Source organism: Megalops cyprinoides, chromosome 6 (assembly GCF_013368585.1).
Source record: "Megalops cyprinoides isolate fMegCyp1 chromosome 6, fMegCyp1.pri, whole genome shotgun sequence".
Lineage (NCBI taxonomy): Eukaryota > Metazoa > Chordata > Actinopteri > Elopiformes > Megalopidae > Megalops > Megalops cyprinoides.
This window is the reverse complement of record NC_050588.1, coordinates 18,212,399-18,238,436: the sequence shown is the minus strand read 5'-3', so window position 1 is coordinate 18,238,436 and position 26,038 is coordinate 18,212,399. Positions and strand designations below refer to the sequence as shown.

The 26,038-nt window shown below is 48.1% G+C and overlaps 1 protein-coding gene across 1 annotated transcript; it reads right to left on the bottom strand.

Annotated features, from left to right (window-relative positions):
- Positions 1-9: 9 nt before the first annotated feature.
- Positions 10-24,326, bottom strand: asxl1 (ASXL transcriptional regulator 1). Its single transcript, XM_036530416.1, has 12 exons — positions 23,907-24,326; positions 12,012-12,094; positions 11,865-11,867; positions 11,251-11,368; positions 9,947-10,097; positions 8,462-8,535; positions 7,133-7,217; positions 6,607-6,770; positions 6,222-6,318; positions 5,623-5,728; positions 3,593-4,403; positions 10-3,144 (listed from the first exon to the last, which is right to left on the bottom strand). Exons 1-12 carry the CDS (start codon positions 23,961-23,963, stop codon positions 70-72), a joined length of 4,824 nt encoding a protein of 1,607 aa, XP_036386309.1. The 5' UTR covers positions 23,964-24,326; the 3' UTR covers positions 10-69.
- Positions 24,327-26,038: the final 1,712 nt, after the last annotated feature.

Genomic DNA, 26,038 nt, shown 5'->3' with positions numbered 1-26,038 from the left:
AGACCGATTTTATGATACAAGAGCACATCCCCGGCCGCCCGCTGCAGGCATGGAGCTCTGGTCAGGGTACTATCTCACCACCAGGCAGGACACGCAGAGTTTGGAGGGGCCGATGCAGTCGTCGTGGCAGAAGGCACCGCAGCCCTGACACATGATCATGGCCTTCAGCCTGCAGGAGCACTTGAAGGCCACCTCCTCGGCCGCGCTGTCGGCAAACGCCTGGATGCTGAGGGTGGCGCTCTGGCGCCCCCCCTGGCGAAGCTGCAGCACGCTGTCAGCAATGTTCCTGGAGAAGCCGCTACCGTCCACCACCGACACGTTGGCGGTGTAGCTGAACCCGGGCGGGCCGACCACGCCCCCGCCTGCCACACCCTGCTGCAGCTTGGGCAGCTTGCTGTACAGCTGCTGCTGAACACTGACCTGGAATGGGAGCGAGGAAGAGGAGGAGGAAGGGGAGGGGGAGGAGGAGGAGTCTCCTGGCCGTGGGTACGGTTTGCCCTGCTCCTTTTTGGCCATGCGAAGCAGAGACATCTCCATGTTCAGCAGTCCCTCCATAGCCCCTCCCCCTCCAGCCAAAAAGCTGTCCCGGGACTCCACACAATTCTGCGCCTCCTTTTTGGTCGTGGTAACAGCAAGTGAGTTTTTGGCAAGAGCTTGGCATGGGGGGTGAACTACCTCGTTCTTCACCGTTGGAGCAGGGGACAGTTGGGGGTGGGGTTTGGGCCGCCAGTTGATCTTGACGGTGGGGACCACCTCTGAGGGGCAGAGGTCGCCGTGGGGAGGGGATGGGGCATCGGGCGTGGTCCTGCAGTGGGACAGGGGACCCATGCCTCCGGCAGGTCTCTCCGGGGTGCCGCCCTGGGGCGTCTGGGGCGTGGGGTGCTCTTTGATTGCAGCTGATTGGAAGGCAGCGTTCTGTCCAAACTCCGCAGGGCGCCTGGAGGGGAGGGACGTGATGACGGGCACCGCCCCCGCCGCCGCCCCACCCTGCTGGGACAGGAACTGCTGCACGGCCGCCGCCCGGGACGAGGCTTCCTCCAGAAGGCACGCCGCCCGGGCCTCGCCCGCCGTGCCCTCCCGACTCGCTGCTGCGGGATTGGCCGGCGCACCGAAGCCCCGCCCAGCCCCGGGAGAAGCCCGAATGACAGCAGAAGCTTTGGGGTGGCTCTGAGGGGGGAACTCCGACGACTCCTCCCTGAAGCGGGGGGTGTGGTTCCGGGCAGGGCCCCCAGGCTGGCGGCTGCTGTCCCGCTTATTAGCGGGGTGCGGTGTGTGCTGGGGAATCGGCGGCGGCCCGGCGGGAAGGCGGTTAATCTCCAGCTTGCTAGCGGAATGAGGCTGGGGTAGGACCTTCTCCAGTGGAAGGCTGCCCTGCAGCAGCTGGGTCACCAGCGGGTTGTTAGCCTCTACCGAGGACACTTGCCGGGCAGAGCTCTGCCCCTTCCTGAGAGGCGGGGCAGACAGCTTCAGCGAGGCCCTGCAGTCATCAGAGGGCGCTTTGCTTGGTGCTCTGGGCTCATCCGCATCCGTTTTGATGGCTGAAGTACTGTCGTCAACAGTCTTGGGGGTAGCAGTACAACCCTGCTCCCTCTCAGGCTGGTACTGGGCCGCAGCCTGGCTCTGTGGAGCCTCCAGGGGATGGGTGTGAACACCATGGCTTTGGGCTTGGATGACTGGCTGATTTTGGGGAGTATTTGACAGGGGGGCGTGGATAACTGGCTGGTTTGGGGGAGTATTAGAAAGTGGGGCATGGATGACTGGCTGGTTTTGGGTAGCATTAGTGAGAGGGGGCTGGATGACTTGCTGGTTGGGGGGCACTTTTGGAGGATGGGCCTGGATGACTGACTGGCTGCCGGCTGCATTCGGGAGATGGGACTGGAGGATCGCCTGCTTCTGAGGAGTGTTTGGAAGATGGGTGTGAATGACTGACTGGCTGGGGGCGGAGTTTTGGAGCGGGGCGTGAATGACGCTCTGGTTCTGGCTGATGCGTTGGAGCGAGGTGTGGACAGCATCAGGCAGGTGCGTCTGGCTGAGGGATGCGCTTGGGATGCACCGGCCGTTGGAGTCAGACTCTGCGCCCCAGTCGTTGGCGCCCTCCTCGGCGGTCTCGTTCTCGAAGTCAGAGGCCGTCTCCGTGGAGTCGCTGTGCGCACCCGCGTCTTCCACCGCCCCGCCCGGCAGCCTCGCCCCGGAGCTCGGCTGTCCCGCCGCCGCGCCGCACTCCCCCAGCCCACCCTCCTCATCCTCGCTTGCGCTGTTACTGGACGGCGTGGGCGACCCGGCGGGCTGCACCGTGGCCCCTCCCGCACCCTGCTCTCCCTCCGAGGGCGGCACGGGGGCGGTCAGAGTCCTGATCACGTCCATGCCTCGGGCTCCGAAACGAGGGAGTGTGTCGGGGATAGACGTGAGGGCCACCTCAGCCCCGGGACCCCTGCCGCTCGGGGCGGGAGGCCCCTCAGCCACGGCGGCCCTGCCGCTCAGCGCCGGAGCCTCTTCGATCGCCACGCCCCTGCCGTTCTGCGCTGAAGACTCCTCAGCCGCGGGGGTCTGGTCCTGGGACACGTTGCCGCCACGCTGCTCATCTGAACGCACGTCGCTTTCAGCCTCCGCCGCAGGCAGCCGAGGCGGGTCTAACGCCGCCTCCCCAGAAGCCTCCTCTCCCTGCTCCAGAACACCGGCGCTCACCCCCACTTGCGGGGATGTCTGAGGAGGCGGGGTGGCAGATTCTACATTGGGCAGCAATAGTTGTGCTCCTGGCTGATGAGAGTCCGCAGCCGCTCCCTGATCTGCCACGCCTCCGCCTCCTCCTCCTCCTCTTCCTCCTCCTCCTCCTCCTCCTCCAGGTCCTCCGGGCTCGACGGGCCCCGGGTGCTCCCGCGACCGCCGGCCGCTGCTGCGATCCGGTACTCCAGCACCGCCCCCCGGGCCGCCCCCGCCTGGCCCCGCCCCGTCCCCAGTGGCTGCAACAGCAGCAGCGGCCTCGCGCTGGGCCCGGGCCTGCTGCGCCCGCGCCTTGATGTCCGCCAGGGTGCGCGCCCCCGTGCCGCCCCGCCGGGAGCCCTCGCCGGGGGGCACGATGCGGGGACAGATCTGGTACGTTGGCGGGCCCTTAACCCAGGGCGGCTTGATTCTGGAGAGCTGGATCTTAAAGAGGGAGGAAGAGAGGGAGAGAGAGGGGGGATGGGGGGGGAGAGAGAAAAGCAGGTTATAAAATGCACCATAATTTTGTCTCTTAATTGTGATCACTGGGGTGAGGACATTCTTAACATATAAAACACCTAAAATGTCAACATACATCAGAAGTGCCTAAAAATGTTGCAGAAAGCATTAAAGTAACTGAATTTCTTCCCTCTTCCTAGGAAACACAGAGAAATAACATCTGGGTCCTGAGGGATCTCCCGTCCTTTGTCATGTTGGCTTAGTGTTTAACGCTTTATGTGGAATGTGTGATCTAAATCCTAATCATAACCTAAGCCATAATGAATACCTTGCTATGGCAATCTGTCAGATTATGGCCGGACATAAAAATGAATCCTTAGCCTTAAAACCTCTGGCCCAGCCCAAAGAAAACTTACAAATGATGGCGTCATACCCGGATAGGTGGGACCTTGGGCTCTTCCGTGGTGGGCTGCGGCTTTTCGGAGTGAACACAGTCAATTGTGTTACGAAAGGACTGACAATCGTCGAGACGCGCCCTCTTCTCGGCGAAACAGGTGAAGGCCTGGGGCTCCTCCCCTTTCCTCTTCTGTTCCTTGTTCTGGGCGGGGCTGAGGGCGGGGCTAAGAGCGGGGCTGACAGCGGGGCTACCCTCGCGGCTGCCGGTCGCTGTGGAGACCGACGCCTCCTGGTCGAGCGGGTCAGCGAGAGAGGCCACGGCGGAGGGCGGGTCGGAGCTCGCGGCGAACGTGCCCTGCCTGTCGGACGAGGACGAAGGCGAAGACGAGGGGGAGGAGGAGGATGAGGAAGAGGCCGCAGGGATCTCCGCCTCGGGGTGCAGCCTAGCCGACACCTCGGGCTCGGGTTCGGCGGCCGTGGCGGCGGGCGAGGGGGCGGGGACGGGAACGGTGAAGGCGGGTCCCACGAGGGCCTCGCCGGTGGAGTCCGTGTGCAGGACGACCTCCCCCTGGGGAGCGGCCTCGTCGGCGGGCAGAGGGCCGGAGGGTGTTGCCGGGGCCTTTTCGGCCACTTCCACGTGCTGCGCCAGGGCCGTCTTGCACAGCGGGCGCTTGGCCCTGCGTCTCAGGTCGGCCTGCGAGCGCCTCCTCATGCGCCCGTCCCGGCGCCGCCGCCCGACGCTGCGCCTCTTGGGCGCCACGCCCGCCTCACTGCGCATCACGCTCCCCACGCCGTCTCCGGAGTCTTCCACCGTCAGCTTCAGGGACTCCTCCAGGGTCAGCCCGGACCTGCGGCACAAACGCCTCACGCATCAGAGCAGCACTATGACAGGAACATCCCATTCTGCCTGAACCAACCAAAGCTTTTGCCCACACTTGCATTCTTATCTGAGAGAAACCAGCCCTAACAGCCCTTGGCTCTTTTATACAGCTGCACACATCTACTACAGTATCAAAGCCGTGTCCAGTGTTAAAGGTACTAATGCATGTGTTACCACAGCTGTGTTTTTTAGCTTTGCCTAATACAGGGTGTGTACAGCTACATTGCATTCTACAGAGGGTGTACCGGTACACTACACATTACAGAGTGTGTTCAGCTGTCCTGCATACCACACTACTACTAACAGTGTACTAATGAACTGCATACCACAGAGTGTACTGGTACACTGTATTTATCACAATATATACTGTGTGTGTACAGATATGCTGTATAACACAGCATCTGTGACCGCCAAAGTGTTTAATGCTCGAAGTCACAACAGTATACCATTTATTTTCAATCATGACAGTCTAGCAAAGGAACATTACTGAACTGAAATGATCTGAAGTGATATTTTGGGTTTCCAAACTCTCCTGATACCTCTTCTGGGGGCGGAAGACAGGTGGCTAGATTAATATTACCATCACATGCTAAGTGTGTGCTAACACAGAGTCACAGTGATTGAGGGAACTTATTCCATGTATTCCACCCTGAACCTGTAAATGTGTACATAGCCAAAGTGACTGGATACCTGAGGGAACAGGTAGAGGATAATCTTTTACATTCATGGCAGTGTATGGCAATCAGATGTGTTTCTCAAAAAGGGGCTACTGGATGCTAACACCTGCTAAATTCAGCAGTTCAAAAGGAAGTGAAGGGGAAGACGGTCAAACACACAGGAGCTCGCACCATCCTCATTCCATCATTTCAGATTATTCTAGAAAGACTTTTTCAAATAAATAAAATCATGCTAAAAAGTAAAACCAGACTGGCGTCTGCCCTGAGGGTGCTGGCTTCCCCATAACTTGTTTTCTGAGTTTAAAATAGGCCTTTATAATACAATATGTGGCAATAACTTTTAATATATTACAACATCTTACTGGGTATTACACTGAACTTATAGTCTGTATTTTGTGCACTGTACCAACCCATGTTCCCAAAATAGCTACACCCTCTAAGTTTCCCTTTAAATCAATATGTCTCCCTCCGTAAGCACTGTTTGTTTTATAGGGAGAAGTGTTCTTGTACCTTTGGCCGTGGTATTCTTCAAAGAATTTCTCCTTCCAGGCCTCCACCTTCTTCTCCTTCTCCATCTCCTGCCGGAAACGGGCCTGCATCTCGTGGGTGAACTCGCCTACGCGGGAGAAATCAATCAAGAGAACTGAGACCACAAAACCAGCACCATAAATACCACCCTTGACATTAAGATTTCCCAGCATTTACTGCTTGTCTCGTCATAGACCAGAAACAAGATCTGCACAGTATCCACATAAATTACAATGACACGGATATCAGGGTTCTTCTGCAAGCCAACGCCGAGTGCATGCTGACTTAAACCCAGAAACTACCAGGAAAACCAGTTTCATGCAAATGGGCCTTTCTGGGAATCTAATTCTTAGAAACACTGAGACCAATCACACATTGCAGTGCTGCTCATTTGTGGTTAATTATTCATGCTTTCATAATTATTCAAAGTTACTGTCAATCAAGTCTCTAGAAAATATTTATAGCCAAGAAAAAACTACATCAAAAGTTTCCAACGCCATTTCTCCATTCTCACAATATTTTTAAGCACCCTGTATATGGGCACTCAGTCTCTCAGTGAGGGACACTCACTGGACCCTCACCTTCTGCCAGCCTCTCCTTCCAACTCTGAGAGGCGTGTGTGAAGAACTCGTTATTGAGCGCTGAGCTGCTTAAGCGAGCCAGACCATCTGCACCCACCTGGGGACAGAGAGAGAGAGAGAGAGAGAGAGAGAGAGAGAGAGAGAGAGAGAGAGAGAGAGAGAGAGAGAGAGAGAGAGAGAGAGAGAGAGAGAGAGAGAGAGAGAGTCCTCAAGCACACACTCAGACCTGTCCACTGACCCATGTGCCCTGGGAAGACGTCAATGTATGAGGCCACGGGAGACTCACACAGAGTGGCAAAGGAGCACATGAGACAGACAGCAGACCTCTTGCATATAAGCCAGGACAGGCTGGCATGGATACACGCAGACAGACGGACAGACGGACCTGCCGGTCGACCTCTGGCAGGAGCTGGAGGAGCTGCTGCTGGGACTGTGGAGGGAAGGCGGCGAAGGTGCGGGTGTTGATGAGGGCGCGGATGTTGGTGTTCACCAGGATGGAGCCTGGGGTCTCAAAGTCTACCTCCACCCCTCGACTCCTCTTCATGGGCCCTGCAAATGCCACAAGGGGAAGGCAGAGAAAACGTCAACACGTAGAACAGGTCTGTGCTTCAGACATGTGAAAGAGATATGCATCAGCACTGCATCGTCTCTCCTTCACCAAACATACACACTAACAGATACATTCCTCCTTCTCCAAACACACACGCATATATCCCCCAACAAAACTGACTACAGGAGGTGAAAGGCAGAGTAAAGCCACCATGGTGCTCATAACTGAGTGCTGCTGGTACAGACATATGCAGAGCCATGGACTGATCCCTGAACTGCTACAGTGAAGTGAGGAAAAGTGCAGACAGGTACACACACACACACACACACACACACACACATTCACACAGGGCAGGCCTCACCTGAAGGCACGTGTTCCCCGTTGACTTTGAGCGGCGTGAGGACCACGCGTGGCATCATCACAGCCTTCTTCCTTTGCCTTCCAGACTGCAACTCACAGAGAGACGAAGTCAACTACCACTGCCTCCACACAAACACGGTCAACCATCACACATACACATGGTCAACCACCACACACACATACAGTAAACCACACATGCGCGCACGCGCACACACACACAAAATCACTACTCACACACAAACATACAAACAACTACACACACACACACACACACACACACACAAACAAAAACACAAAAAATTAAACCATCACCCCACACATAAAGGCAACATTAAACCACCATTCACACTATCAACCACCATACACATACATACACCTTCACACACACAGGAAAAACCCTCCTACCCACACATACACGCCCACACACACAGAGGAAATTCAGTCATTCCACCACATACACACATACAAAACTGCACTACCTTCCCACCAGCAGCACCACTCTGAGTAGTGCTTTGGCCTAAATGGGAAGCTCAGAGTGCTGATGTAAGAACATAAAAGAAAGTGAAATAACAAATAAAAGAAAGTGAGATGATGCTGAAATGAGTATTTTTACATATGAATCCTCTTTTTGGGGGATAATTATCCACCCTGCAGCCATAGATCTTGCATTTAGTCCTCATGAAGAAGAGTTAGTAACATTGGCTGGTTTCAGAAGGCTTACATGGCAAATATAATATCTACGAGAAGTTCCTGGCCTGTGAAATTTACCAATGGGTTGGCTGACGAGCTAGGCTGTAGCTTACTGTTTCAGCTATCAGCAACACCCACTGGCTGTAGCTTACTGTTTCAGCTATCAGCAACACCCACTGGCTGTAGCTTACTGTTTCAGCTATCAGCAACACCCACTGGCTGTAGTTTACTGTTTCAGCTATCAGCAACACCCACTGGCTGTAGTTTACTGTTTCAGCTATCAGCAACACGTTTGCTACAGCTTACCGTTTCACCTGGTAGCAACACAACTGAAATTTGCTTTAATACAGGCTATGTTAAATGCATACAGCATTAATACGTTCTCTTCACTGTTGCTATAAGCAACCATATAAGGCAGTAAACATGGTAAATGTTTTAGAACTCATCTCAAATTGACCCTGAATTGATAAATTGAAGTTTAAACAACCAAACAAACACGCACACACGCACACACGCGCACACGCGCACACACACACACACACACAGTCAGGGAGTAGATGGGTTCAAGTTGGGTTGGCAGGTTTTGCCATGATGCTGGCCCAGGAATGTGTGTGGGCAGGTTAAGTGGTTGTGGTCTCACCTGTGTGGATCGGCTCAGACGGGTCTGTGGTTCAGTGGAGCAGGAGGCACTGGAGGAAGTCTCATCAACAGACACTGCAGGTGGGGGGGACGGGGGGGACGGGGGGGGGGGGGGGGGCGGCAAAAGAGGCACAGTCCTGTTATCGCCACAGAAGTGCTTCTACCCCCGCTGAGGACACAATCCCAGGTAACACAGAACACATTCTTAAGCTTTCCATCATGATATACAAACACCTGCGAACCAAGCAGAGTCAGAGCAAAATTGTACGAATGTTGTAGGCTGCAGTGTGTAGTATTGGGTAGAACACTGGACTCTAGACCTGACGGTCACGGGCAACCGTTTGGGTAAGCAGTAAGAACCTACTATCACAGAGGAGAGACAGAGGACATACTGAACTGAGTGCTGCTGGCCTGGATAAAGTCCTCCACCATAATCATGACAATAACTCAGCCCTGTGTGCCAGCATAGCCCCATGTTAACGTCACACCTGGTTTAGTTTTCCAAGCTGGTTACACTGCATTTCACTTTCACATTTCACGTGCACGCTCCTAATCTCAACATTCCTGATGGTGTCCTTGTTTTGTACAACATTTCATGCCGTTTCGTCAAATGCACTCATGTACTGTCGCTTTGGAAGTTGCTGTGGATAAGAGCGTCTGCTAAATGACAAAATGCAAGCGTAAATTTATACTACTGCACTGCACTCTGAGCTCTGACGCAGAGAAAAACGCACTCAGGAAATGAACAGGTGCATGCATTACAGACGCATTCACTGACTGATTCCAGAGGAGAGAGGCGCGTGCACACTCGCTGGGGGCGGGGGCGTTCTGGCCGCCTCCATCCTCTGCCATTTCCCTAACCACATAACCATGGCAACACGCAGCTTCCCGGATACCAAGGTCTCTTCGAGTTCACACAATTGACAAGGTAGAAGATTGCATTTTCAGTGATTTTTCTGCCCCCCTCTCCCCCTCTCTAACACATTTACAGTGGTGGTTTTTTAGGGCTCCTGAGTCTCTCTCTCTCAAAAACACCACCGCTCATGTGGATCTGTGCACTGAGGGACGGGCCTGACTGGTACACCTGCAACACCCCGCCGAATTTAACAACCTGTGCACCAGTAAGCCTAAGGCAAAAATAGGAATATGCTGAAACAACCTATCCCAGGTCATTTTTCCCCAAATTATGAACTGAAAATTTTTTGGAAAGTTTAATTTGCAAAAGTGTCATCGAAAGTTTCCTCAAGACCTAGCACTTAATCACACCTTTAACAGGAGCAGGGACACAGGAGATGTCATTAAGAAATGCACACAGTGTGGTCATGCATTCAGCTTCATTGAGTATCAATCAATTATCATGCATTAGCTCCATCAAGTGTCGACCAATCATCATGCTTTCAGCTCCACTGAACATCCACCAATCAGTACACACTCAGCTTTGTCGGGTATCGACAACCAATCGGCGGGGCGAGGCAGAGGCACGCACCATCATTCTCTCCCCCAGCAGTCACCGTCTCTGTGGAATCGCAACTCTCCTGCTCCGCCCCCTCTCCGGTGCCCGCCCCTGGCCCTGCCCCCACTGCAGCCTCAACAGGTTCTGGCGCAGCTGGGCTCTTTGTCCACTGGAGGGCGTTCTTCTGCATGGGGCAGGAGGGACGAAAACGTGCTGTTAGTGACAGGAGAAGCACTGCAAACCACAAAATGGATGCTATCAAATAACATGCCGCTCTGATTTTAAGAAAACCTGGTGTTCTCCCACAGAAAGCAAAGTATTCTAATCAAATTCATACTATCCAGTGATCACGGCCAACCACTGTGAGGGCTTCATGAGGCCTCTATCTCTATCACAGGCAGTTGTGGTGAATTTCACTCATGTACAATAACCCAAACAAACAGTGCAGTAAGAAACTTTGCCTCTTTGCAGCTGCACAGTACAACCAGACGGCCACCAGAGGGCAGCTTGTGGCTCACAAGCAACATCCCATATTACAAATGACCACGTTATCAGCGTATTCACAGGCTTCAGAATTCATTCCTGCAAGGCCACTGTGCACAGAGCTCTCTCTTCCTACCTTAACAATGTATTTATCCTAATTATTTACTTAGTGTGTCATTCTGTAAGCATAATGATACTTTAAAGCCAGAGACTGCACATGTTGCCAGTGCTCAGATAATTCATTCTGCTGTTTCAGTGCATCAGTATAAACATGCACAGCTAATGAACTAATTGGGCCAGGCTTGTGAACAGAAGGTTGCCGATCTAAATCTTGGCTGAGGCTCCATCCATTGTTAGCGCAGAAAGACGCTTAATCTGGTAGTAGAGAGGAGAATGCAGTTAAACATGGACAGCATGAGAGCTCCCTCCAGCCCGCATTCAAAACAGAACTTCAACCCAGGAGAGGACAGATTCAGGGAGGTTGAGATCCATGTCTGTCCCTGTAAGGCTGGACCAGAGGGGAGTTGATCTGTTTTGCATTTGGTTTGAACACTTAACCTTTTGCTTTTTATAGCGTGCTTCACATAAATCCAGAGTGAGGCAAGGGGGAAAAAACCTTAAGATACCACAGCACTGGTCAGACCACAAAGAAGCATCACAGATATGATTGTTTTGTGCAGAATGAGGGAAAATACCAGAGATACCACAGTACTGTTCAAACAACAGGAAAACACCAGATACAACAGTAGTGTGCAGAGCAGAGGGAAAATACCACAGATACTCAGATACTGTCCAAAGCAGAGGGAACACACCATAGATATTAATCTACATTATAAACTCGGAGATATGAGCACCTTGAGTGTGAAGAGGCTCATTCGCCCTGGCAGTTTGAAGAAGATGCTGTTCTTCACTCGGTCTCCTCGAACCTGGGAGTGCAGCATCGTCACCAGGCAGGCCAGGGGTGCAGTGCCACTAGAGAGAGGGGAGGGGGAGGTCCCAAAGTCAGTGACAATGGAAAGGGTTCTATATTCTGTATCATTTTCATAATGATGCTATCTGCTTTAACATACATATGCATTAAGCAGTCACTGCAGCAAGTTACATTACAATCTGATGAGGGAAGAGGGAATACTAACATAACACATCCGTTTGTTCAGTTTATGCTGCTATCCTTTGTATGTAAATGAAACACAGCAGGTTAGTAAAGACAACAGTGGTGCGGGGGTACAACTGATGACATCACTCAATGTGAGGAGGCGTATTTTCTTTAGACACACCCCTGCACTCACATGCCAATAATACTGTGCACAGCCCTGTGGCTGACATCCACGGTATGAAAATGCGGGGTATCAGCCCAAGTGTACAGAAAGAAACAAAGGGGAAGAGTATGCGTGTTTGGGGCAGAAACGGGGAATAGCACAAAGAAGGCTACAGTCCCAATCAGGAAGCAGCATTTTCTGTGGCTTACCTCCTTTTGAACAGAGGAACCACGGCAGGAACATGACACATGGAAGGCAGAGGGGAGAGAGAGGAGAAGCATAATTAAAGACACGCTAATGACTTCCTTTACATCCCACCCCCACCCGGACTGTTTGGTTGAGCGGTTTCTCCTTACCTCATCTCTTTGAGGCCTTTGGTCTGAATGACATGCAGGATCTGCTTGGGTGTCATGGGGGCATCTGAGAAGTTCTCCAGAACCTGCCAAGACACAAAGACACACAGCGCATGAGGACAACCAATCGGGTGTCGGCACGCAATAACACAAAAAAAAACAAAACACGCATCCTGAACAATAAGGCCCAAGCATGTTCCGCGAGTGCCAGACATATGGCTTCAATTCTCACACAAACAACTCACACAAAGCAACAGAACTCTGTCTGCAACAGGACAAAGAGGAAACATTCTGCAACTCAGCTTTTGATACACCTAATATTTACAGTACAGCAATGCTTAGACTGAAGAATTGGCTCAATTTATCAATTAAAGAACATATATTAAATAACAGAGCGTGGGGGTAAGTCTTAAAAAGGGGACCCAGGGCAATTTCACTAAATGCAGGAAAAAAGAATCTGTTTGCAAGACTGTATTTAAACAGAGTCACTGCACGCAGCGCAAGCCTTGTCTGTTCTTACAAATTACTGTTCATATAGTAAAATAGCCAAACACAACCATTCATATTTTATGTGGTTACCGAGTTGTGTTTTTCAACATAAACGTGCTGGTACATTATTATTGCACATTACATACAGAAAAAAGCAGAGGATCTTAACAACTCAGGCATGCATTTCCACACTGGACAATGCGTAGTCACAGCAACATGGCGCTCTGCGCTGGGCTCAGCACTGTTATTCAGCTTGGCCAGCCTTTTAAAAGAGGGCGGCAGGCATGCACCAGCGGACTACATGCCTCCATTTATTAAAGCCATAGCAGGGAGGAGTGCTCCAACCCCACTGTCACGTGGCACATTTTATCAAATCTCAATACTGCACTCTGAAGTGTTGAGGGGTGACAAATCCTTAAGCACAAATCTTTTGACGTTCAGTGCCTCACGCCTTTATGTAGCTATTTGAGTAGTCTGCTTCCTGCTGTAAAAATAGAGGTGGACATGAATGACACATATCTGTTTCACATTGAAAGTCATTTACTGCTCTTACTGAGAGAACTGGGAGCCGATGATCCCTTGCGCTTGGTATTTACTTGACCACCATGTGAGGAAGAGAGTAAGGCACTGAGATAACACATTTGGATGGAAGAGCAAACTCAAAGGAGTGCGACTGTCCTCTGGCCACATATGCCTACTGTTTCAGCTATAGCCAGCCAAAGGATATAAGTTCAAGTTGCAGCAGAGGCACAGCTACAACGGTAGACACCACACACATTCTTCTCCACCAACAATATTGCCAATAACCAATGACGCAACACCTGGCTTTAGAAATTATAATGGTGGCTAGCTAGCTAGCCAGCTAAGAGTAAGCCATGTTTGACAGGTTGACTACATTAAAAGATGGGACAACTAGGACTAACTCAAAAGGGGGGAATGTTTTTGCTGATACAGCCTCACATGAATGAGTGCTCATGTACTGCTGGTTGCTTTCTCACATCAATTCGACAAATTAGCTGTGCTCATGCCATTAACTGCTAGAAATTTTAATAGCTAGCTAACAATAAGAACATTTCACGTATTAGCCTGGCATGCTTTAAGTATCTTTTTTTAAGATAGCTGGTTGCTAACTATCTGACTTGTTTATTATGAGAGGGTAGCACCGTAATAGCCCCGTGCCTTTCTCCACCATCTAAAGGTACCATTCCTACAGGAAGCACTCAAACTTAACACAAACTTAATTTGATGAAAATGTTACATTACATTCTGCACACTCCTATGCATGTAGCAGCACTGGGGATGAGAGAGGGGTGATGGATTGAGAGCCAGAGACAGGCTGTGAAAGTGGGGGTCTCTGTTTTTCTATGCCATGTTGTCTCTTTCGTGTGTGGTCTCTCATTTTAGTTTGTTTTTTTTTTCCATTCAGTGAACCGATAAAGAACAACAGAAGAAGAGCTAGAAGACCTCTGATTGTAGTCTCCACCGCCCTGTAAACAAATACCCCTCTGAAGAGAGTGTTCTGTGTTCAGCCGTTTTGCATGTCCTGTTATATGAGTGTTTAAGTGTTATATAGTAATGGACGGTTACATTCTCAGTGTCGGTAAGCAGGCCTCTAAAGTACATACCAACAAGCTGCACTACTTCCTTTTTCCTTGATGCGGACAGAGAGGACATGAAACCTGGCTTCCCAAAAGCTAAAATGAAAGGTCAGCTCTGCACCGCAACTCCAAACATACTATTAATACAGAAATTGTACTCACTAGTACCTAGCACCGGTGTGTATGGTAGGATTATCTGAATACACAGGATCAATCAAGGCAAGATAGGATAGGCCTCCTCTATCGTTGGACAGGTGAGCTGAAATAGAAAACATTCTGAAGGTGACTACTCTCTTTCTCTTTCTCTTCACTGTGAAATTAACTAAATATTTGGTCCATACTGATGCTGCTCTTAGCACACTGAGATGCGATTAAACAAAAACCACATAATTGTACAATCTGTTTAAAAACCATGCCATTAATTTAAAACAAAAAAACCTTTTTTTCCTCACAACCATTGTGTAGAAGATGATAAATGCCACAACACAAACTAATTAAAGAAGCCTACTTCACTGATTCTGTGGGTAGGGGCAGTGTGTGTGTGTGTGTGTGTGTGTGTGTGTGTGCGCACACGCGTGCATGTGTGTGTGCTGTCTAAGCAGCAGTGAAAGAAAGTGTGTCCCATTTCATTGTCCTGCTACTAGAACCATCAGCATGGTGGGGAGCAGGACCAGGTCATGATCTGTGTTCTCCTTCCTACAGGCAGTGTGGAGGCCTGGCAAAGCTGCAGCATTAGTCCCAGCACAGGGACTCAGTCACCACTTTCAGACAGGGCTCACAAATGAAGTTTCTGGTCCACAGCACTGGTGGCTAGTAGATGAAAAACAATAGCCAGTCAGACTTTTCACCAACCAAAAAATTTATTGTGAATCAAGGTACTTTTTAAGAGTGCAAAAGTCTATAAGCCAAGGTTTCCCCTTTTTCCTATGGCATATACTGTTCTGGTTCATTTGTCTGATCTCTGTTCACTCAGGGTGAGTGCCTCCATATGTTTAAATAGACATTAGACCCAGCTATCAAAATATGGGATATTACAGACATGGAAAAGGGTAACTACCCCTCAGACCAAAACTAGCTAATTAGTTGTTGAATCGAGCCGAATCATCACACAATATACAAATTTGCATCTTGCTGTCATATATGCCTCATGATTAAACAACAAGAGATTGTACAAGATGACTAACATGAGATGTCACTACTGGAAAATGACACAGCGATTCTGCCACTGACTTACAGTAAGAAAAGCTAATAGGAATCTGACTGAAAGGGGATGCATTTTGGCATCTTGCATTTTGCAAGGGATCTCTGACTGACAACGTAGGCCGTGATCATTTTTAACCCAAAAAGAACGGGCCCCAGCGGCGAGAAACCCTGCAAATTTAACCGGCCAAAAAGTAAATACACCCACATTTGTGGACTGGCAGGTATTAAAATCAGACCCTGCAAAGATATGCAAATGAAGCACTGAAAAAAAGACGCTGTACAACCCTGTACACATCATGAATCACTGCATCAGCTCATTCCACCCAGAATAAAACAGGAATAAACCATCAGCCCCTGCGCCCTGATGCATCAGCCCACGGCGAGGGCTTAGGTGTTAGGGAAGCATCTTATAATCAGAAGGTTTCAGGATCCTGCAACCACTGGGTGCTGCCGTTTTACCTGTGGACACGGTCCTAAACTTCAGCCACCCTGCTACACACCCGTCTGTGTTACGGACAATAAGGAAAAATAACAAGCAAGCCACCCTCAGTAAGAGTGTGCTAAGAAAATCAACATGTTATCCACTGGCCAAGGGCTCCATCTCCACCAGCACGAGTCCAAGGTCTGGAATCATAAGGACACAGGTGAAGATTTCTAATGCAGATCACCAAAGGCAGGGAAATAATCGTCTTTATGCAATATCTCCAATTAAATAACAATGGATCTCTTGCAACACAGAGCTGACGTACAACACACTCTCAGCTCATTGTCCCAAAGATTCCACCTACTTACACAGGAAAGACAGACCATTCAATGTCAAACAGCCTTCACAAAATTCTGGTCTTTAAAATACACAAAAAAACACTAATATCACTAATCATCCACACTGGCAGAGAACATTGATTTCAGTGGCATTGTGTGTGTGTGTGTGTGTGTGTGTGTGTGTGTGTATGTGTGTGGTGTGTGAGAAACAAAACAAAGCTACATGGCCCAATGTGAGCTTGCAGGACCTTTTCTACTCCCACACATCTGACTTCCTAAATAAGAATCTATACATTTACAAGGGACTACTGCAGTTCCAAATTTGACACTGTGAGAATAACCTTAGAACTTTATGCTTGAAAGCTGATTCCGGTTATTATGATTCTTTCCACTCTGGTGAATCTGCTCAGGTCTCCAGATAGTGAACGCAATCCGATCCCCCCCCCCCCCCCCCAAAGAGGAGCTGCAGGTTTTTAACCAACGCCGTGTATCACGGGCCTTCTCTGGACACGCTGTGGGCATTTTAATGGGCGTTTGGCCCTGAAACATGGCTGTGAGCCGCAACAGCAGCACTGCTTCAGACTGCAGCCAGCTCGAGCTCAGCTTCCTCTCTGCCCAAGGACACCGAAACAGGAAACGGAATTCAGAGAAGACGGGCGCGCCCACACAGTCAGAACGAGCTCTGAAATGACAGCTGCTTCAATGGAGAGCGAGAGAAAATAAAAGCCTCCGGCTCCAAACACGCACCCCGACAGACAGACACCACGAGTGGCCCCTCCCTCTCCCCACAATCACCAGGACAGAATTACAATCAAGTACCTTAATTTTAACATCCACTTCTGGGTCTGTTTTTATTGCAACCCCCGTTTACAGATTTGGCAGAACATGCAAGATCAGTGACCCAAACAGACAGTCACAGACATGTGTGCATACACATACGCACACACAAACACAAAGGCATGCAGACACACACACACACAAGCATATACACGCACATGCACGCACAGGATTTAACAGTACCAGTCAGACAGAAAGCAGCATGCACAGGAGAGGGAGGTGCAAACACACCATCTCCATCTCCACCGCACTAACTGTGGCCTCTGCGTCTTTGCTGCATCATTACCAAACTGAAACTTCTCATGGTGCTTAAAACAGCACACCAGAGAGAGGCATGTCGAGTTCGCCCTCCAGGAGGGACTTTTCCTTCGGGGGGGGGGGGGTAGATGCAGAAATCCCCCACCGAGCTGTACATTAATCCTGCCCCCCCTATCATATAAAGCCATCACACCGCCAAAATAACATCACACATTAATGAATCACCATTCAGACAAGCACACATCCCCTCATTGGGCACTGTGTTCTGTAGAATGCTGTGCTTCTGCTATGACTATTGAGTCAGATGACTGTAACCTGCCGAGTCATGACTCAGCACTTACAATTTCACAAGAATACACATTCAGTAACTCATTTGCATGAAGCCAAGTTACTTTTTACTCTTGTGAGCATCTTGTGCCAGTGGACACCAGCATTTCCAGCTAGGCCTTAAATGCATGTGTGGACATGAATAGATATACTTAAAACACAATAACCAAAAACATTATAATTCTTGTTGACTCCTTTTCCCTGTCTGTAACATGTCAAATGTTCTATCCTCCGGCTGTTTATGTGGCTCGCTGTCTGATGGCGGGCCCTAGTTAACCACTAAACCATCCGATCCTTAGGGCCACACCTCTCATGGTTACTGTTGTGCTGGAAAAACTGAAAGTGGCTGAAATGTTCTGAGTGATTTTTTCCCATTTGTAATAAATAAATGACAGAACATGTTGTCCTGATAAAAAAGATCACAAATAAAATGAAGAGGTCCATTAAAAATGTAGGCCAAGTAACACACTAGCTAGCTAGCAATTCTGGCTCCTTCTTGCTAGCCTGTACTAGCTACTTTGCTCTGCTAAATCACTAACATTAGGGACCCTATAAGGGGTGATAATGTTTTTGCTAAATTATTATTAGAGTAATTATCAGACATCCCTTGTATCACACAGCATGAAACATAAGCTAGCTTGCTTACATAACATAGCTTCCGAGCTACAAAGGATAGAGCAGGCTTATAGAAGAAACCAGAACACACTCCCTTAATCCTTTCAGGACATCCAAACCTGTATATCCACTAACATTTCAATTATTTATCTCACAGAAATGTCAAAATGCAACAGCCAACACTATATTGCCAAGGCTATTTTGGGCTTGTCTGTCTGAGGTTGGAAAGGGTGTGTCAACACTCTTGGCCAAGTGACGTAAACATCATGAAGGTTAATTATGTTTGCTCCTTCGAATACTGGTTCCATGAAGGTCCAGATCTTAGCATTCTAACCACTACTCCGCATCGCTGTCCATGACTCTCAAGTCCAGAGTCAGGCGCTCCAAATGCTACTCCATAAGAAGGAAAAGATGCAGACTAAGTCAACTTCCTGTCAGGGCAAACACCCTAACACCCCTATGCATATTTTACCAGCTGATACGCACACAGACATGCACATACAGGAATCACTACATATTCCAAGCTGGAGACCTTCTTTCTGTAGGGAAAACATCAAAAACAACAAGGAGAGAAATAATTATATCCTTGAAAAAATTCTGGTGCTGGAAGTGTAGGTTGTTTCTGGGGAAAATCCGGAAAAAAAACTTCTGGCTTTAAAAGCTCCCGATTCCTACAATTCCACGTCTGCAGTCCGTCCCACCCCACCCCCCCACCCCCCCGCGCATGGCTTTCCCACTGAGAGAGATGGAAAAGTACTAATCAAACCACCAGAACGCCCCCGCAATACAGACTCCTCAGACACACTCCCTCCCTAACGAGTACCCAAATTTCACAAACCGCCTAAAGATGGGTACCACTCAAAGAGCCAGAAACGTGAGACATTTTGTCTTTTAAAAAAAAAAAAGACAAAAAATACAAAAAAGCAGTTCAGCAAATGGCTTCTATATTTGCTGCTAAAACTGAAATATTACAGTGTTTGAAAAGATGCATCTGTGTAGCAGGCATCCTCATATAGCTTGGATTTCACACATGCATTAACACAGTGGGGCACTTACTGGGCCAGTTCAGTTTAGGAGCCCAGCACAACATGAATGGAGACTGGGATTCAACCTGGGATTTGAATCTATAACCATCTGATTACAAACTCTATTCCTTTCCCATTATCCCACACTGCCATAAAGACTGTGGATATGCGCATATGCTTGATGCATCTTAGAGCTATAACAATGATCCTCACATGAAGGAGTGCAAGTCTCAACACGATACCTTTCATTCACAATTGTTGATGCATTTGTAAATATTCACCCATTTCTGTGTGGCAAGCAGTCAAACTGCCCTGCAGCATTCTATTGTGTGTGGCTGGGCTTGGTTAAGGGATACAGTGTTACAGGAGGTGTCGCCTGTCAGACAGATGCAGTGTTAATTTAAAGTTTTGAATCTCTGTGGTCATTAAAGATCACACGGCTATTATGAAAGGAGTAGAGGTGATGGCCCCCGTGCATTTTCCCCCCATTCTGCCCACCTCATCATGATCCCCCAGCAATTATCACCAGTAAAGAGCTGGTGCTTGTGAAAGGCACCCTGGAGACAGTAAAGAAGCCCCAGTATCCTCCCAAAGTCAGGACGAAGTGCCATGATCCATAGCTCTGCCTGGGTCAGACCTGTCTCTGTACAATGTTTCATGCAATGCTGACCTGAGGTGCATTCACCTAGGCCTCTGCTACCCAGGATCAACACTCCCTAGCAGAGGAAAGCAGCCCACCTAGCCAAACAGCAACAGCCTGCCTGAGGATTCTAGATATGGGATGTGCTGGAAAGGGGGCACATCAGTCCAGCCAACCCTGGCTAAAAGCAGGACCTTCACTTCAGGCCTTGATCTCAGCAGAACAGTCGATGGGGCTGCCTATCTTGGGTTCTTTGCAATGGTGGTACATCAAATGATATGAGGCATTCCACAACACATGTGATGACACTACTTCATTGTACAAAAATAAGCATAGTATCCCACCAACTTGCTGCAAAGTTCCTCTGTACACGGTCAATACAGTGTGACTGACTGACCCACGTGGGAATCTGAGAGGCTGTTTGGCAGTTTTATCTCCTGTTAAGATGAAAATCTTATCTGCAATACTTTATCGTACACAGTTGTTAGGTGTGGCAGCAGGAAATTCATTCACTGGTTTAATTCTCATTTTTTTCAGCATTACCTCCAAGTTTAATCTCTGTTGTCCTTGTATCGTTGCTCTCTCTCTTTCCTTTTCAAAGTTGTATCTATTAACTGACATTATGTCTACAGAATGCAATCTGAAGTACTTTGGAACAATTCTTCCAAGGTACAGTGAGAATACATGATCTTGTCTTTAGCAAAAAAAAAAAAACACCAAAACACTAAAACAAATGTTGCAGTGACTTCGATTTGTGCATTTTATTTTAAAGAGGTCTAAACAGGGGACACTCACACACCACAGGAAATGAAAAAAATGAAATTGTGACAAAGGGTCACTGTTTGTAGCTGTAACAAAACAGCTACAAACTTAATATGTATTCATATATAACCTATAACTTTATGTTACTGAGTGTGAGTGGAAACATCTAGAAGAGGCAGGCTCCCAGAGCAGGCCTCCCAATTCCAGTGACACGCAGCAGACTGAGTGTGGACAATGTGGCGGGGAGTCTGGCTGGAAGCTGGAGTGTGGAGACTGACAGGCGACTGAAGCCTGTCTTTTCTTTCCAGCGTCTTTTGCGCGATCAGGCTCCACCCTCATCAATGGTACTCCGGTTCTTGTCAGCAAGTTCCACTTCCACAGGAGTGAGGCAATGTGGTTCAAAAATAACACATTTGGCAAACAGTCTGTTCACCACTGCTGCAAGAACCATTGAAGACATTCTGTCTCGTTTCTGCTTGGAGCCTGAAAATATGTCTATGCTGAAAACAAAACGCACTTTCAGCAGAAGATATTCTGAACTTCTATGTGGTGAATAATTTTGTCATGCAAAAAAAAAAAACAATGTGCAAAGTGGCTAGATGCTAGTCGGCAGAATGGGCTGGGAGTTAGACTTCTAGCTGGGAGGTTGGATGTCTGAGTCCAAGTTGGAATACTCCTGTTATATATTTCAGCAATTTGCTTAACCAGAATTGGTTGAATATACATTAATACCTCGTCATATATAAGTTATGTATGTTATCTCAGATAGCGGCATTAGATAAATGTTTCGAATTTTCTTCTTTATGCTCTTCCCTTCTTCACCCAATTTGGAACCACTAACTGTTGCAAAAACAGCTCATCTGTTCACACGCCCTCTATGCTACCACAGGAGTGCTGAATCGAGACCAACGCAATGCTCCAAAACACCTGCACACAGCCAACAGTCACTGTCAGTGAACACAGCTCAAACACAAACCCCAGCGTAAACTGTAGGGCTCTGCCTGTGCAATCCAAGCGCCACAACTGGTTGATTGACTCGGGAGCCCCAAATACAGGCATTTTTCATTTTTTCCCCAAACCAATCAGTCTTCTAACAATTATGAAGATCAAAAAAAAAATCAACCTGCAGAGTCTAGACCACATTTTCAATCTGATTGAAAAACATCCTTCTTAAATACTTGGAACCTGGCATTTCTACACCATAACCAGTAACCACCAAGCAATTCTGTATTGTCCCCCTGTTGACAACCAGGTAAAAGCAGCATGCTATTTGTAGGGATATTGCTCCAAATGTACCTAACACTTGAAAAAAAAAAATCACATGTAAATTAGTAGAATGATGCTGGTATTATCAGAAACGAGCACAAACCCACACAGAGGCTGTACAGCTGGTATCCCTTCCAGTTCTCAATCACATTACACTTGTCAGTCATACAACATTGAGCTGGAGATGCCTATGTGTATAATGTCCACCTGTATGTGGTGTACATTTGGTTTGCTGCAGATACAAAAAAAATCCAGTGTCAGTTCACTTGTGTTATGGCAGCCTTGTTCTCTGTCTCCCCTAAACTGTGCGTCACACCCTTCAGCAGCGCGTGTGCATGCCCTCTGACCCTTTAGTAGCGTGTGCATGCTCAGGCCAGAAATAAAGCCTGAATTCAAGGCATGACAACTTGCCCGAGCTTATGTCAACTTTTGCAGTAAAAGAGATCATGTGCAGGTGCAAGTGCACCTCCTCAAAGACACAGCAGTCCAAAAGCACTGTTAGCCACAATCCATCTCAATGACGCCAAGCTGGGAGCGGACAGACACATTGGTACGAGGCGGCTGTAGATTAAAGAACCTACAGCCCTCTGGTGTCAAAACAGACAACCAGCATGAGGTGGCCCAACCCGGACTACAAGAATCTCCAGTTTTCCCCTCACACATAGGAGCGAAATCTAATCCAGCTGTCAATCACTGCACTCACGTGACAGCGTGCAATTCTGCATACAAACCAGTGACCACTGCGTGTGTGTGCAGTACACAGAGCAGAGCACTGGGGTTTGAGGGTTGGGGGCCCGAATCCTGGACAGGACAATGCAGTCGTTCCCTTGAGCAAGGTCCTTTGCTTCAAATGCACCAGTAAATACTAGCGATAAATGGGTCACATGCGGAGGAAGAAAGTCTGCAACGCACCGAAAAGGGCCATCTCCAACACGAATAAATAACGTAAATGATGACAGTGCCACGTACATTTTAAGTATTTACCATAATGAGTTATCCGCACTACTATAAGTCGCGACTGTCCCTGAACTGAAACATTGTACGCAGCTGCCATCTGACTGATACAAAAGCATAATGCCAGGGATAAACGAGTGCATTAGCTAATTATTTTCTAGACCACGAAAGCTACTGCAACTGGAACGTCACAACCACTGCTCGTCACATACACTCGGTAGCGACGTTACCTTGGCTAACCAGCTAGCTATAGCCTAAATAAGGGGAACGTACACCTAAAATAACGAGTTGTTTTACATCGCATGAGCTAACCATTGGTTAGCTAGCGTTAACTACCTATTAACGACGGTGACCCATGACCAGTTGCCTCCTGCAACTAACGTTAGCTAGCTAGCTACGTTCAGTAACGTCATATGCACTGCACCTACAATGAAGTGAATCTATAATTCACCAGATAGCTAACGTGCTATATGCAGTCCATCTGATCTCTGAGGATGTAATTCTGACAATATCACCAGTATCTTGCAAAGGCAATTAGCTAGGCCGTGCTCTGAAGCGGGATCATTTGTTGTTCAGTGTAGCTAGCCAGATCGCTAACGTTAACACCACTGGCTAGCTACTGGCGTTATCTTCAAAATACGTTAGCTCGCCAGCAAATATATTTAAGGACCCCTAGCTCGAAGGACACAACACACTTGTGCGTTTACAACAACGCGGCGACCACCCAGCTAGAATCTGCAGTTGACTGGCTAGCATCTAGGATAGCTAGCTAACAAAGGGTGGAACGGATAGCTAGCCAACGCTACGTTCCAGGCAACGTACATAACACAAACGTTGGGTTATTCTGGATATTTTTTAAAAACAGTGGGCACTGTGATCTCTTAAAAGCAAAGTGCTAGCCAATGCATTTATTTTAACGCGTTGCTGTTTCCCGTTTTTTTTTTGAAATCCCGCCCGTGCAATGGAAAAAGGAATGGAGCTTTGAGCACTCCCTCTAGCTATACAACGTTGCTGCTGCGGGTGCACGGCCAACCGTGGACAAAACAGCCCGGGCTACGACACCAGCTTTGTTCGCCTGCTCACACCGTACGGTATGAATCGGTTTGTATTTTTTGGATCGTGTAACTACACAAGCACAATTTTGCAATTTATCACACATTACCATGCGTGCTGCTTCAGCCCACGTGCGCTCCTTCTTTCTCTTCAGTTTGTCCTTCATTTCCTCTCTTTGGCTGCCTTTCTCTTTGAGGCTGTCTCTTCTGCTTCGTATCAACGGATGGAAAGCGGTGGTTGTGATAGCTAGCGAGCTAGCTACTGTTTCCCGTTTTCTGTCGCCTTCCTGCGCCTTGCACGAAACAAACACGATTTCTTGTTCGTCGTGGCGTGTTTCAATAATAAGCGCTTCCGTAGCGCTGTTTTCTTTTTACAGGCGACTAGCTGTATCTGTTGTTGTTCTGGCTCCGTTCTTTGTAAGGTTATAGCTAGTAAACACACGCAGGGCACACAGAGACCAGCCCCAGCAGCAACCAACGCTTCTGGTCTACTGCAGGAAATCCTCACTTTGGAATGCAAGGAGGAGAGAACATAACAACGAGGTCAAAGGTCACACACACTGCAGGAATGCAACACAAAACAACTCTTCCCATCCCCCCTCTCTGAGCCAACACTACGGCGGAGCTTCTCTGACAGAGAATACGCCATTGTGGCTCTTCTGCTCGTACTGTCAGGGGGGAAAATATGAGAGCCAGAATGGCGTAAGTGTCGTTACCCACCCCCCTCTCTTCTTGGTTTCACTGGGCAAATGCAATATGGCGCTTCCCATTGTGCCTGGGTGTGAGTGGGGTTAGCTACCGCAAAATACCGTATTGCGCCCCGGCTTCATAAAATGCAGGTGTGATGCATTGTTTTTTTTTGTTGTTATTTTTTTACACTGGGGGGAACAATCGATTTAGAACATATGGTCGATATTCCAGAACAGCTTACCGATACTGTTTTATCAGCTTGGATTCATGCGTTTTATCAGTACAGAACAGAGTTTAGGGAGCTAACGTACGGGACATATTATCCAACTGTGTTTCAAAAACATACACACACTACTGCTTTCCCTCAAGCGGCAATTTGTATGACCAGTGTTTGTCACGGTTATTTCCGTAACATTTTTTAGCACAGGATGTGGCGCTTGTACAACGCAAAATATACTAAGGAAATCTGAGTAGCCCCACCCCGCGGACAAAATGCGAATAGACCTTGGAGAAAGGAAAGGGGGAATTCAATCTAATTCAATCAATCTATGGTGCTTTGGCCTGCGTTTAGACTACAGAAGTGAATTTAAGTACGAGTTAGTACTTTAAGGGCTTACCAAAAATAAGTAAATTATGGTTTTGTTTATGAAATGACAATTACAAAACAACACTGTGTCTGTGCATCTGTGGCCAAGCAGTGCAGCACCCACCAATTTTAATAATGGGGAACAGAAGCAATGGACAAAATGAATTGAAAAGTGGATTGCAGCAATGATACACTACATTCACTCACAGTGCTCACAGACTAATTGCATTGTTGGCTATGTTGCCATGAGAGCCACTGGAGTTAATTCTTGAGAACTTGTGTGGGGAAAAAAAAAAACGGTGTGAGCTTGTGTAGTGAGGCCAATGAAGCCAAGTGCAGTTCACATTTGACTCAATTTGTGTAGCCACTGAGTCCTGCCAATCAAACATATTTGAATCAACCGAGAGGCTTTGCTATCTACAGCTAAATGTTATGACTGGTTCAAACCAGAGTCCTTGATAAAACATAATGGCTCAACCCATTTTGGGGTTCATAACACTTTTATCTCCCATTACTACAGATTTGTATTCATTAAGATAAGGTAGAGAGCCAATGAATGCATGAGCATACATGCATTCACACGGTAGGTAGGTAGCTAGGAGGCATCCTGTCAAATACACAATGTCAGAATGATGGTACTATTAAAAAAAGTTCCTTTTAGGAGCTTTCTGGGTGTGATGGGCATCAGTAAATGTTTGGGCTGTACAGGAGATAAAGACTTAAAACACCCAGAGAAAACCAGTCTAGAGTGGGATTTGAGGGTTCATGGAGGCAGAAGAATTGCTGCAACATCAAGCTGTCTCTCATATCGGACCTCTCAGTCATGAAACTTCATTTTTCCACATGACCATACAAAAACACATTGATAATATAACACATTTGTAATAAATCTGATATTTGTCATAAAACCTATCAAATCTGCACTCAAGTTGAATTCCAGAATGGATTCTTACAGTTACAAACAGT